We start from the raw sequence: 13,376 nt of genomic DNA on the forward strand, positions 1-13,376 counted from the left end.
GTTAAATCTCTATAGCCTATATTGGTGCGTAATATATATCCAAATAGGACATGCTTTGTTTTTTCATGTTAAAGAAAAAAAAAATGTATGAATGGCCCAAGAGAAATCAATGGGCTTGCAGCACCATGTATTACAGGCGACGTACGTTTGTGTAAGTGAGGCCCAATGTCCACATGCGGATTTTATAAAATCCGCGTGTGGCTCCCGCACGGGAGATCCGTGCGTCTGGCTGCCCATCGGGATGCATTAGCCGAGCACATCCGCCAGGCCGAAGAAAGAAGATCCGGCCGCGACAGAGGAAAGATCCGCAGCGTCCGGACAGGCGAGTTTAATCTTTTTCGGCCTCATGTCCGCGGGAAAGGAGGGACCCGCTGCGGGATTCTGCATGGAGAATCCGCGGCGGGCCTGATTTTCCCCGTGGACATGAGGCCTAAGGGTTTGACCATAGGTTTCTCTCTGCCTGCGTTCATGCATTCTGCAGAAGAATTTCTTTTAGGCTGGGTTCATGCGGGGCGGAATTTGCCACAGAATCTCTGTGCAGACTTTCCACACGGAAATTCCGCCTGCAATCTTAAGCCTGAAACTAAGTAGCAAAGTGTGCGAGATTTGCAAAAATCTTTTCCACACGCTGTGGACAGTCTACTGCGGCCATGCTAAAACTGACATGCCATTCAGAATTCAAAGCCGCGGCGTGTCAATTGTATCACTGTTTTCGCTGCGGGCTCTCTCCTCTCTATGGGTAGAGCTGGCCAAAGTGGAATAAACAACTTTTAAAACCCATGCCAAATTCCTCAGGACTTCAGCTACAGAAATCTTGCAGAAAAAGCCTAATGCACACGTAGAGATGCTTTTACACAGAATTACACTATGAAAATTTTCAAAAATTTTTTTGCACAAACGAAAGTAATTGATAAGTTTCTGTAAAATTAAAACATGCTGATTACACTGAATAATAGCAAACGTCTCATTTTCAAGTTATTTAACCCCTTAGTGACTAAGCTTTTTTTAATTTACATAAATCCTAAATTCTTCATTTATCCATCGCCGTCGCTGTATGAGGGCTTGTTTTTTGCGGGACGAGTTACATTTTTCATTGGTGCTATTTAATGTACTATATAGTGTACTGAAAAACTTTAAAAGTGGAGTAAAATGAAAAAAAAACAAAATGAGATTCCGCCATCTTTCGGTGCGCCTTGTTTCTACGGCCCACAAACTGCAACAAAATGACATAATAATTTTATTCTATTGGCCGGTACGATTCCAAACTTATGTAGTTTTCTTTTTTTTTTTGCTGTACTACTTTATTTTTTATTCAAAGACTTTTTTTTTAAATTATTTTCTGCCGCCATCTTCTGCGCGCAATAACTTTTTATTTATTTATTTTTCTTGGCGACATTTACAGTGCGGGATAAATAATACGTTACTTTGATAGCTCGGACTTTTTGTTTTATTATTTCGATTCTTTTATTTAGTCTAACCAATGACCTGTAAAAACACAGTTCATCAATTACAACTTGCTGGTGGAGGTCCAGCAGCGTTTACGCCATGTAAAACATACCCTATATGTTTCATAAACCTACCCTTACAGCTCCTGCACACTTGTGTTTTTCTTGTGCTTTTTTTCATGCGATATCACTGCGTTTTTTTCACGCGGTTGTCAATAGGCCTTTCTAATGTTAAAAAGGCATTGCAAGTTTGTGCTTTACAATTTTAGTGCGATGCATTTTCCCATTGACAATCGCGTGAAAAAAAAACGCAAGTGTGCTGGAGCCCTTATAGTGTTCAGTCAGCACGCGGTGTGTAACGGTGATTGCTAAATAGTTGTGCTATCACTTTTCTTATTATTTTTATTAAGCAAGGCTAATGGCGAGCCTACTGGATTAATTGTATAGGCAGATTCCCAAAATATACAATACAACGGCTTTGGATTACATTCCTCATAATTGGAAAACCCTACATGGCAGAAAAAAACGGATATCATGTTTGAATTCAGCGCACTAAAGTTACTATAAGCCGCCTATCTGCTTATCTGTTACAAAAATTGTGCTGCACAGTTTAACCCCTTCACGACCAAGGACGTACCGGTACATCCTGTGGCCGCGGGGTATGTATGAAAAGAGGTTGCGATATGCAATCTCTTCATACAGTGCGGGCGTCAGCTGTTTATAACAGCTGACACCCGCGGGCAATAGCCGATCGCGGCTATTAACCATTTAAATGCCGCTGTCAATTCTGACAGCGGCATTTAAATCCCCCGAACGATGTTCGGGGGTCCCGCACGGCCCCCACCGCGGCGAGATCGGGGGAGCCGTGCAGGTGTCATGGCAGCCAGGGGCCTAATGAAAGGCCCCAACAGACTGCCTATCAAGCCATCCACACAGGGTAGCTTGATAGACTGCCTGTCAAAAAGCAGTATGACGTAATGCTATAGCATTACGTCATACTGCAGGAGCGATCAAAGCATCGCATCTTAAAGTCCCCCAGGGGGACTTCAAAGTAATGTTAAAAAAAAAAAATCTATAAAGTTTTTTTAATTGAAAAAAAAAAAAAGTTGTAAAAAAGTTTAAAATCACCCCCCTTTTGCCATATCTATTATTAAAAAATCTAAATGCACTTTTTTAGTTACCCTGTCTCCCAGAAAAAACGCAATAAAAAGCGATCAAAAAGTCGTATGTATTCCAAAATGGTACTATCAGAAACTACAGGACATCCCGCAAAAAATGAGACCTTGCACAACTACGTCGACGGAAAAATAAAAAAAGTTATCGTGCGCACAAAATGAAAATAATTGAAAAAAATTTAATGTCTTGGAAAAAAAAAAGTATAGTGTAAAAAAAAAAACCACACATACAAGTTGGGTATCGTAGTAATCGTACCGACCCATAGAATAAAGTTATCATGTCGTTTTTGTTGCCGTTTGTGCACCGTAGAAGCAAGACGCACTAAAAGATGGCGAAATGCCGTTTTTATTTTCATTTTACTCCACTTAGAATTTTTTAAAAGTTTTTCAGTACATTATATGGTACTTTAAATAGCGCCATTGAAGAATACAACTCGTCCCGCAAAAAACAAGCCCTCATACAGCGACGTCAATGGATAAATGAAGGAGTTACGATTTTTTTTAAAGGGGGGGGAGGAAAAAATGAAAATGGGAAAAGATAAATGGCCGCGTCATTAAGGGGTTAATCATTCAAAAAATAACTTGCTGATTTGAATGGTAATCGTTCAGTGTAAACACAGCCAACAATTGAACGATAATTCATTTGCTTACCGTTCATTTTAAGGAAGCATGAAAATCGTTGACAAAGTTTGTTCGAGCGAATGATTATCACTATGTTTAAATTTGCCCTAATCCAAATGTAACCGATCGTCAGGCGCATTGGTACATCCTACTAGACACCAGTTGCCAGCAAGGTAGTCTCTCTCTATATGGCCTCCTGCACACGAGCGGAAATTTCGCGGCGGGATTTCCTGCAGAATTTCCACCCGTGCCTGCATTAGATAATGCAAACTAATGCAAACAGACGCGATTTGACTGCGTGAAAACACGTGCGGTAAACAAATCACGGCATGTTCTATTTCTGTGCGAGCTTCGCTTAGGCCCACACAAAAACGCTACTAGCGACGCGCCAGCCCCGCTGTGCGGCAGCCGGCACATTGCAGAGAGGGAAAACGCCAGGAGCAATGAGCCACAGTGGTCACTGCAGGGGCACTAGCTCGCATCCCGCTGCGAGAATTCTCGCAGCGTGATCCAACCCAGCCGTCTGCAGGAGGCCTATGACACGTTAAAAATGTATTGCAACAGCAGCAACTTGGTACTAAAAATGATTGCAATCCAAGGCATCTTGACCGAATCGTATGTCCTTCCACTTGCACTGCAAGTAATATTGAGTGTGAGCAGAATATAATAGTACATCTGTCCAAGGCTACAAACCCCAGCAGTACCTGATCATGGTTACAAGATGCATGTGTTAAGTGCAAGTTCTAGAGTGATACCATCGTCACCAGTCTGTTTTAATACGATCTCTTCCGTGCCCTCAAAACCAAGTTTACCACCTGTCTTTATTTATTCTGGGTTACACGGGACCCCTGCGTCCCTCGTCATCAGAGCCCTTTCAATCTGAAAAACGATTTGATGAACCACAGGAATGTAAAGGGTGGCTGACCTTATAGCAGCGGTCTGGGATGGACACATTGCAGAGAAAGTGCCAACAATAAATAATAGTGTTCATCTCCTAAGTAGCAAGTGACACTACTCTCTCACCATGAAAGGCTTTCTAGAAACCACTCTTCAAGAGCCAGAACTTATTTTTCTATAGAAATACCCTGATGTGGGCAGAGATATTTTTTAATTGTACTTCATGTCCTATGATCACGATAAACTAAGTTTATGGGCATATAGAACAGAGGCTGAGCAGTTCGGGGGCATTTTTTTTTTTTTTTCATCAGTGCCTAGCTCCCCGCTCAGCACATTGAGCGGACTATTCTTCATTGTGCTCAATGCACCGACTTCCTCGCTGACAGCGAGAAAACGGGGAGCTGGATAAGTATTGAAAAAAATACATTCCTGGACTCGATAGCCCCTGTTGTCCAAGTCCAGAAACTTAGTTTATGGTGCAAATAAGACAGGACAGGCTCCCTTTAACCCCTTCATGACATGGCCTATTTTGGGCTTAAGGACGCAACAATCTTTGGCGGATTTTCTTCTCCATTTATCAAAAGTCATAACTTTTTTATTTTTCCGTCGACGCGGCCGTATGAGGGCTTGTTTTTTGCGTGGCGAACTGTAGTTTTTATCGGTGCCACTTTTGGGTACATAGACTATATTGTAAAACTTTTTTTTTTTTTTTTTAATGATAGCAGGGAGAGAAAACGCATCAATTCTGCCATAGATTTTTTTATTTTTTTTTACAGCGGTACTCATGCAGCATAAATGAGACATTCCATTTTTTCTGCAGACCGGTACGGTTACAACGATACCAAAATTCTTACTTTTTTTTAGGTTTTCCCACTTTTCTGAAATAAAAACCCTTTTTCTGGGTAATTTTTTTTTTTCTAAATTGCTGCATTCAAAGTCCTGTAACTTTTTTATTTTTTGATGTACGGCACTCTATGAGGGCTTATTTTTTGCGAGACGAGCTGTAGATTTTATTGGTACCATTTTGGGGTACATACGGCTTTTTTGATCACTTTTATTGCGTTTTTAGTGAGGCAAAATGTTAAAAATTAGCATTTTGCCTCAGTTTTTTAGCGTTTTTTTTTGCGTTTTTTTCCGTGCACAGTCAAAAGCATGTGCAACTTATTGTACGCGTCGTTACGGACGCGACAATACCAAATATGTGGGGGGTTTTTTACCTTTTTTTATGCTAATCTGAGAAAAAGCATTAAAAAATTGTTTTTTTTAACTCTTTTTTTACATTTTTTTAAATTCTTTTTTTAATCTTTGTTTTTTTTACACTATTTGAGTCCCTCTGAGGGACTTTAACCACTGCCCTGATGATCGCTGGTATAAGGCATGGCAGAGCTACTGCTCTGCCATGCCTTATCGCTTGTACAGCGATTATAGGCATAGGCAGTACAGGACGCCAGTGTCTGGCGTCCTGTTGCCATGGTGACAGGCCGGGCTCTCGCGATGACATCGCGAGTTCCGGCCGGAGACACAGAGGGAGCCGCGCTCCCTCTGTGAACTCTTTCCCTGCCGCGATCTACTTAGATCGCGGCAGGGGAGGGGTTAACAGCGGGGGGCGCATCTCCGATGCCCCACCGCTGTTGCAGCGGGACGCCGGCTGTGACTGACAGCCGGCTCCCGCTGCGAGAGAGCGCGGGATCTTATGTGATCCCGCGCTATCTCCAGGACGTAAGTTTACGTCCTGTTGCGGGAAGTACCAGGCTGCCAGGACGTAAACTTACGCCCTGCAGCGGGAAGGGGTTAATGTAATATATAATGTAATAAGAAACTATACATTTTTTAACTTGGGTGAAATGGAGAAAAATGAAATTGTGCCATTTTTTGGGTTGTATTTTTATGGTGTTTATGGCGCAGTTAAAATGTTTCATTTCCAGGTCAGTACAGTTACCATATTTGTTGCTTTATAAGACACACCAGATGCACCCAGGTTTTAGAGGAGGAAAAGAGGAAAAAATATTTTGTACTCACCCGGGGATTTTCATTGACAGTGCAGGGGTTTGTACCGGAGAGACACTTCTATGCCTTTCTCTTTCACAGAAGAAGCAGCAGAGCTCTAAGACAGCGGAGCTCCGCAACAGCTGCGTTCGTGTACAGCGGGAGAAAGGGAAGAAGCCAATTGGTGGAGGCGGGGAGCAGCAGCAGCTCCCACCGGCGCTCTCCACCAATCAGCGACAGAGAGAACGCCTAACTGTTTGCACGATCACGTTATACTCCAGCCAGCTTGTATTTCGGCATGATCACTTTATAGGACGCACTGACCTTTTCTCCCCACTTTGGGAAGAAGAAAAGCATGTATTATAAAGTGAAACAGTTATGCTTAACAGCTTTAAAAAAAATAAACCCTTTTTGAGGAAAAATAAATAAATTTTGTGTCCGTATCCTGAACCTGCTACTAATGCATTATGTCTCCACCGCAAGTATGGGTTACGGTGGAACACCAGGTCATGCCCACAGCTGCGAATTGGCTGATGCAGACGCACCTTACCAGACACACATGTACTGGCCATCCCCATTGACTGCTCACATATGTCCCCGGCCTCCTCTCATCTCCGCTCCCTACCCTGCTGTCTCTCCACGCCGGTCTCCGCTCCCAACCCCGCTGTCACTCTCCTATCTCCCCACCGGCCTCCCATTCCCCCTAGAGGCTCCGCTGTCGCTCTCCCCACCGGCCTCCCATCCCCTCTAGCGGCTCCGCTGTTACTCTCCGCGGCGGCCAACCATCTTTAGTCCCGGACCCACTGTCATTCTCCTCACTGGCCTCCCATCTATGCTACCATCCTCCATCGCCGAAGCCAGCCCCGCTCTCACATGGATTAATAGAGGTGCCACCGAAGCCAGCCCCGCTGTCAGTTCACCTCCGCTCCCGTCCCCCGCCGGGTGTCAGGCATTGTCTTCAGCCACCGACAAGGTAGCCAATCACCAGCTGTGGGCGTTCCCTATAACTCAACCCAGGCAGCCCATGTCTCCATCCATACTTCTGGTGGAGACATAATGCACTAGTACGCCTGAGCCCCATAATATCTTTATTTTTCTATCCAAGGCACTATAAGATGGCTTGATTTTTTGGAGGGCAGGTTTCTGCTGATACCATTTTGGGGTACATAAAGACTTTTTGATTAATTCTTAGTAAATTTCTTATGAGATAGGGTGCCCACAAAACCCACAACTCTGATGCGAGTTTTATTTTTGTAGCATTTACCATGTTGGGTCAATAATGTAGTATTTTAATAATCTGGACTTTCACAAATGTAGGTGATCTCAATTATGTTTCATTTTGTAAAGGAGATTTTTTGGAAGTCTTAATATATTTTTATATTCTTAGAGCTTTTAGTAAGCTTATTTTAGTCGCACTTGAGGACTTGAACATACAATCAATACTTCTGTATTGCAGTATACTGTGCTTTTCAGTGTTAGTCTATAAAGCCTTGCCTGTGGCAGCACTTTAAGTGGTTTCCTGTTTTTTTTTTTTCATCATTTAATCCCCAAAACAATTTATTAAATAAAACTTACTGTGGGGTTGGAATGTTATTTTGGAGCCATGTCACATCAGCAGGTCTTTTAGCCCCAGTTACATAACGTATAAAGGTGACATGGGCTAGTAGTGGGGAGACCAGGACTACATGCGCGCATCCACTGATGGCACTCCAGTTTAGGGCTTCCCATTGGCTGGATTAGTCACTGCCATGTCTCTAATGCAGCCAGTGTAAACAGAAACCGGCCAGGAGTCAGCTCCCTACCCAACCTGTGACCACATGAAGTACATTTACATTATGCAGGTGAAAATATTCTAAAAAGCTCATCGATAGGGTTTGTAAATCCATTTTTATGGTATATGCTCTTAGTAAACATAACGTAGGCGTACATAGAACAGTGTTGGGCTCCATTTATTCTCCACACCAGCGATTTTCAACCAATACCATAGAGAAATCCCTGAAAAAAGGTTTTCATTTCTATGAATGGTTAATACCTTTTCTTGCCTCAAAGAAGATTGGTGTAAGGGCACAAAGCATCCTTAGGGCTCATGCCCATGCCAGATTCCGCCTGCGAAAAATTGCAGCGGAATCAGACCCGGCATCCCCCAGAGACCCTATAGTCACCTGTCCACATCTGGAGTGAATGTCCTGTCTGGAGAGCCGCCGCACATGTGCGGTGACGTGGATTCCCTGTGAGCATAGCGGAAGTATCGTGGGACAAATGGCTTCTGTTGACTGCAATAGAAGCCGTCCGTGCATTTTTCAGCATAGAATAGAACATGCTACGATTCTCCCTACGCTCGTGGGCAGGGGAGAATTATCGAACACGGCATGTCTATCGCGATTTCCGCAGCAATTATCCGTCCGGGGCATTAGCCCTTACGCAGGCAGAAATCACTTTGCCTTCTATAAGTGTAAAAAAGTGCCTGGATTTATTGTGTGCTCTCGGGAACCCTTGTTTAAAAAACTGCTTCAAGCAAATTATGAGTTTTTTTCTTATGCAGATGGGATTTAAATTTTTTTTAAGGTTACACTACGGATACATTCTGCAGTGTGTGAATACAGAATAAAAGGGCAGAGAGCAAGTCACATTTCACAATTCTCTTTCTTTTCCATCCTTTTCTCAATCAGAACTGCGAAAATACTAAAAATACATGTTAAATATGTTCCAACATATCGCGGCAGATTTATTTTGAAAATTTGCCAGCTTTTGTGGCGCAAATAGTGCCAGAAAACTGTCCTACATGGTTTGCATCACATTTATCACGTGATTTGAGATACACTCGGACACTTTACAGTTTGACAAAGAGGCAAGCCTGCATGAAAAGTGTGGGTATAGAAGAGGGTCTCAAATGCGAGTGTCAAAAATTGTCAAATTTTGGTGCAATTTTTGGCGAAAACTAAGGCAACTTTTAAATTTGAACCAGACAGGTTACAGGTAAACCAGATTTATCATCCAGCAGCCACCGAGCCCTAAGCAATTCATAAAATACAATGGTCCTAAACATCCTGATCTGAATTGAAGAACACAAATATGCTGGTGACGAATGATGCTATTTGTTTATCCCGAGAGCCTCTGTAAAAGTCATACTATAGATCAAACCTGTTCAAATCTATACCTCCAATTATATATGGTGGCATGTTCTAATTTAAGCCCTTTTACTTATTTACATTCCTGAAGAACCATTGATTCTAGGAGAGAATGTAGCTCCTTTTGGAGGCTCCACATGGTACCATATGGAATGCCACAGGGTCTGCTCATACAGCTTCACTGTGGCCATAGACCCTTGCAGCAAAGGCCCAAAAAGCTGTAATGTAGTCACATATTAGGGTCACTATTACAAGTGCAACACCACAAGGTTCTAAAGAACCTGAACTCAGATGACCATAGAGGTCTGTGGTGATCTGAGTGTGGCTCTTCAAAATCATGTATGGTCCAATATGTTCATCTATGGAAAACCTTAGGCTGCATCCACACTGCAGAATGAACAACCCGTGTGACATGCTTCATAACATAATTGGACCACTTAGTAAAGCTACTTGAGTATAGGTCCTGACAGCAGCAATGGTGTAACTACAATTTCAGAGTGTTAGACTGCCCTCTGCTGTCTACACAAAATATATACAACAAATCGCAGACTTTGCAAATGCACAAACATGTCAGTATTTATAAAATGTCACAGGCCGTCTGCACACGGCCGGGTCGGATCCAACAGCAGGACCCAACCCTGTGCCTGGCCGGTGACCCCAGCATACCTGTCCGCCGTCTTCTAATCTGTGCTGCGGACGTGCCGGCTGGCGCACATGCGCAGTACAGATTATGCAGCGCCGTCGCTAGGCGATGACGCGAATCCCGCAACATTTCCGTAATGATTATTGCGGAAGGCTTCTATTGACTTCAATGGAAGCCGTCCGCACGGCAGCTGCACAGGATCGCAGCATGCTGCAATTTCTCCTCTATGAGCGGAAAATCTTAATCAATTTCCCCTTCTGTAGAGGAAATCACATTTTTTCATAGCATGCTATGGGCGGCTTCTGCTGCGGAATTCCACAATGCAAATCTGCCCGTGTGCAGGCGGCCATAAGCCCATTACTTTTTCTTTTTAGTATCTTAAGTCCACACAGAGCAAAGAATGGACTTTTCCGGTATAATGCTTTCCAGTAAAAGTCTGAATAGTCTATCGCTTTCTGCATATAAAAACATACATTCTCCAGTCAGATTTTTAAATCTCCCGCCACAAACTTTAAGTTCGGTTAACACAGTAAAGTTCTTGTGAAATCGGCAAAAGAAAAATTATAAAAACTGCATAATACATGTAAAGCGGTTCCTCAACATACAGTATGAACTGGTTCCATAAAGACCATTGTACATTGAAACCATAAGACCGCCTGCAGACGGCAGGGTCGGACCCCGCTGCGAGAATTCTTTCAGCGGGATTCGATCCGCGCCCCTGCAGGGACCAGTGCGGCTCACCTGCTTCCGCGTCTTCTCTCTGCGATGTGCCGGCTGCCGCCCAGCTGGCACATGTGCAGAACAGAGCGGTCGCGTCGGGAGTGACATTTCTGTGCAGGCCTCTGCGAGACTTGCACAGAAATAGAACATGCCGCGTTTTCTGTGTGTTTTCACGCGGACAAATCGCAGCTGTGTGCATAGGATTGCTTTTTGTAATGCAATCCTATGCAGGCGGGCACAAATTCTGTGGGAAATCCTTCCGCGGAATTTCCGCCCGTGTGCAGGGGGCCCAAGGCCTCATGTCCATGGGCACGCATGGATTCCCAGTGCAAAATCCCTCAGGGGTTTTCAGCCGTGCCCGCAGCCATGAGGCCAAAAATGACATTTTCTCCTACCTGTACGGACACGAGTCTCCTACATCGCAGCCGAATCTTCTTTCTTCTGCATGGCGGATGCGTTGCGCTTTTTAAAAAAAAAAAAAAATTAAATCTCCTGCTTTACCGTGGCACAGCCAGTGTAATCCGCGGCCGTGCCACCGATCGGACGGCTTCCAATAACTTCAATGGAAGCCGTCCTTGCGGGAAAACGCAGAAAATAAGCATGCCGTCCTGTGCGCGCGATCCGCAAGCCAAGATAAAATGACATTCGCAGGTATTTAATTACCTGAGGATGCCCAATGAATGTCTATGGGCATATTGGACTGCGGATCAGCCGCGAGGATTCCACAACTCAATTTTGCCCGTGAATTTGAGGCTTAAACCTAAGGAAAACTGGTAATTGGTTCCAAAGATGCAAAAATGTCCACCAAAAAGGTAAAGAGAATGCATTTTAGGCATGCGCCCGTGTGAGCCGGCCCTCAGTTTATGGGGCTATGGGTATGTGACAGGTTCTCTTTAACCCTTTCCAAACCAATTTGTATCCTAGTTTTCCTAGGGGGCTTACTCTTTTTCTGCCATTATACAACAGCGCTATATGCTGGCTAAACCCAGTACTGCATGAGGTGACACGTTGGATAGGCTCTGACAGCAGAGAGGCCGGCAATATACAGTAAGAGAACCCCGACGGACGTCTTCCAACATCGGAGCTGTACAGCCCTAAATCATACTGTCTTCAGACGTCAGACCGTGGATTGGAAAGGGTTAATTGGCCGTGTGTGTTCCATATTCAGTTAATATTGTCTTTTCATAAATATAGGGCCGCCTTCACATTTGCGTTGGAGGTTCCGGTCGGAGATCCGGCACAAAATATTGTAAGAAATAACACCGCATGTAGCGCCATTTCTTCTGGCAACTAAGTGGAAACCGAATGGACACCATTATAGCAATGGGGTCCGTTCGGCTCCGTCAAAAGACGAACCCGTTTGACCAGTTGATTCCCCCGAACGGAGCAGAAAAACAGCACCCCGACGTAGATGTGAAAGCACCCCAAGATTTGACCAAGTTGTACAAACCTTGCCACAGCCGGGGGGCCCCCAGAGTATGAAGGAGGGGATGTCGTTGGCCTGGAGCAGGCTCCTCAGCATGGTGTTCTCTCCCACCACCTTGTTCTGCCCCATGTAGTCCTCCATGGTACACGGCCTCATCTTGTCAGCCAGCGGTTTCCCATCCAGTCTCTCCCCCAGGCTCTTATCCTGCTGCTGGTTTCCCCCCCTCGGAGACCGCTCGTCTTTTAGGGCTTCACATGTAGCGGTGGCGTTCATACTCGGCTTCGCCTCGGTACTTCTTGATGCCATCACGGAAAAGAATGGGGTCTTCTGTGGCGTTTCCTGAGACACCCGCTCTTGCACCTTGTGTTTATGAAACAAAGGAAAGCTGGCGCCTCCTAACTCCTGCGGGCATGCGGGACTACGTGAGGTGGCGGCGCCATCCTCCTCCTCCCGGGAGAAAAGACGCCTTTTTTTGGATGTATCACCACTTGGCTTTTGTAGGCACATATCAAGGTGGCTATTGATCTCTAAAGATGGCATCTCCAGGGCACAAATAGGGCATTTCACTGAACGAGCGGCGCTGCCATGTTGGGGTGTCTCATCTGGTACATGTGCCATAGCGAAAACACCTCAGCGAGCCGTCCTAAATACTAGTAATGGGGGCTGACAGAACTACTGGGGGCACCAACCTCTGTACTCACCCACAGCGACTACATACACAGGACTGGCAGACACTTATCAGCACAGCGCCAGGCTGAGGGAATGGCAGGCTGTGGTAACGCTAGTAGTACAGGGCTGAGGTAATGGCAGGCTGAGGTAATGGTAATGCTAGTAGTACAGGGCTGAGGTAATTGCAGCAGTGGCAGGCTCTGGTAACGCCAGTAGTACAGGGCTGAGGTAATGGCCGTCTCTAGTAACGCCACCAGTGGCAGGCGGAGGTAGCTCTGATTCGGCAGTAGTGGCAGGCTGAGGTAACTCTACAAGCGCCGCGCGCACAGTCCTGTCAGCACAGGTTTCCCGCCCAATCTCGTCGCGCTGTCTCCGCCGCCCGGCTTCCTCTTCCTCCTCCCTCAGTCATGTGTATAAGCAGGGCACTATGGGAGATGGCGGTCATGTGAGGGAATAACTCGGCTGCCGTTGTACAGACAGCTCGGTGCGAGGGGCTGTCCCCTCGGCCGAGTCTCACACGGTCCGTCCTGCCGGACCCCGCCGGTGTTCACAACACATTGACTTCCGTTCACACCGGCGGTTTTTCTCTCACACAATGGCTGCAGTCCTACTTTTATGAGGAACGACCCATCCCTATGGGATCGTAAAAAAACATGGTATTGCACT

The 13,376-nt window shown here is 45.2% G+C and overlaps 1 protein-coding gene across 1 annotated transcript in view; it reads right to left on the bottom strand.

The window, feature by feature from the left end:
* WRNIP1 (WRN helicase interacting protein 1) overlaps window positions 1–13,085 on the bottom strand; it is a 56,953-nt gene extending 43,868 nt beyond the window's left edge. Inside the window, exon 1 of the mRNA XM_066579262.1 lies at window positions 12,066–13,085. Coding sequence (XP_066435359.1) covers window positions 12,066–12,659 — 594 coding nt within the window. The 5' untranslated portion in view covers window positions 12,660–13,085. The remainder of the gene's footprint in view (window positions 1–12,065) is intronic.
* Window positions 13,086–13,376: the final 291 nt, after the last annotated feature.

This window comes from Eleutherodactylus coqui, chromosome 9, assembly GCF_035609145.1.
Source record: "Eleutherodactylus coqui strain aEleCoq1 chromosome 9, aEleCoq1.hap1, whole genome shotgun sequence".
Classification (NCBI taxonomy): Eukaryota; Metazoa; Chordata; class Amphibia; order Anura; family Eleutherodactylidae; genus Eleutherodactylus; species Eleutherodactylus coqui.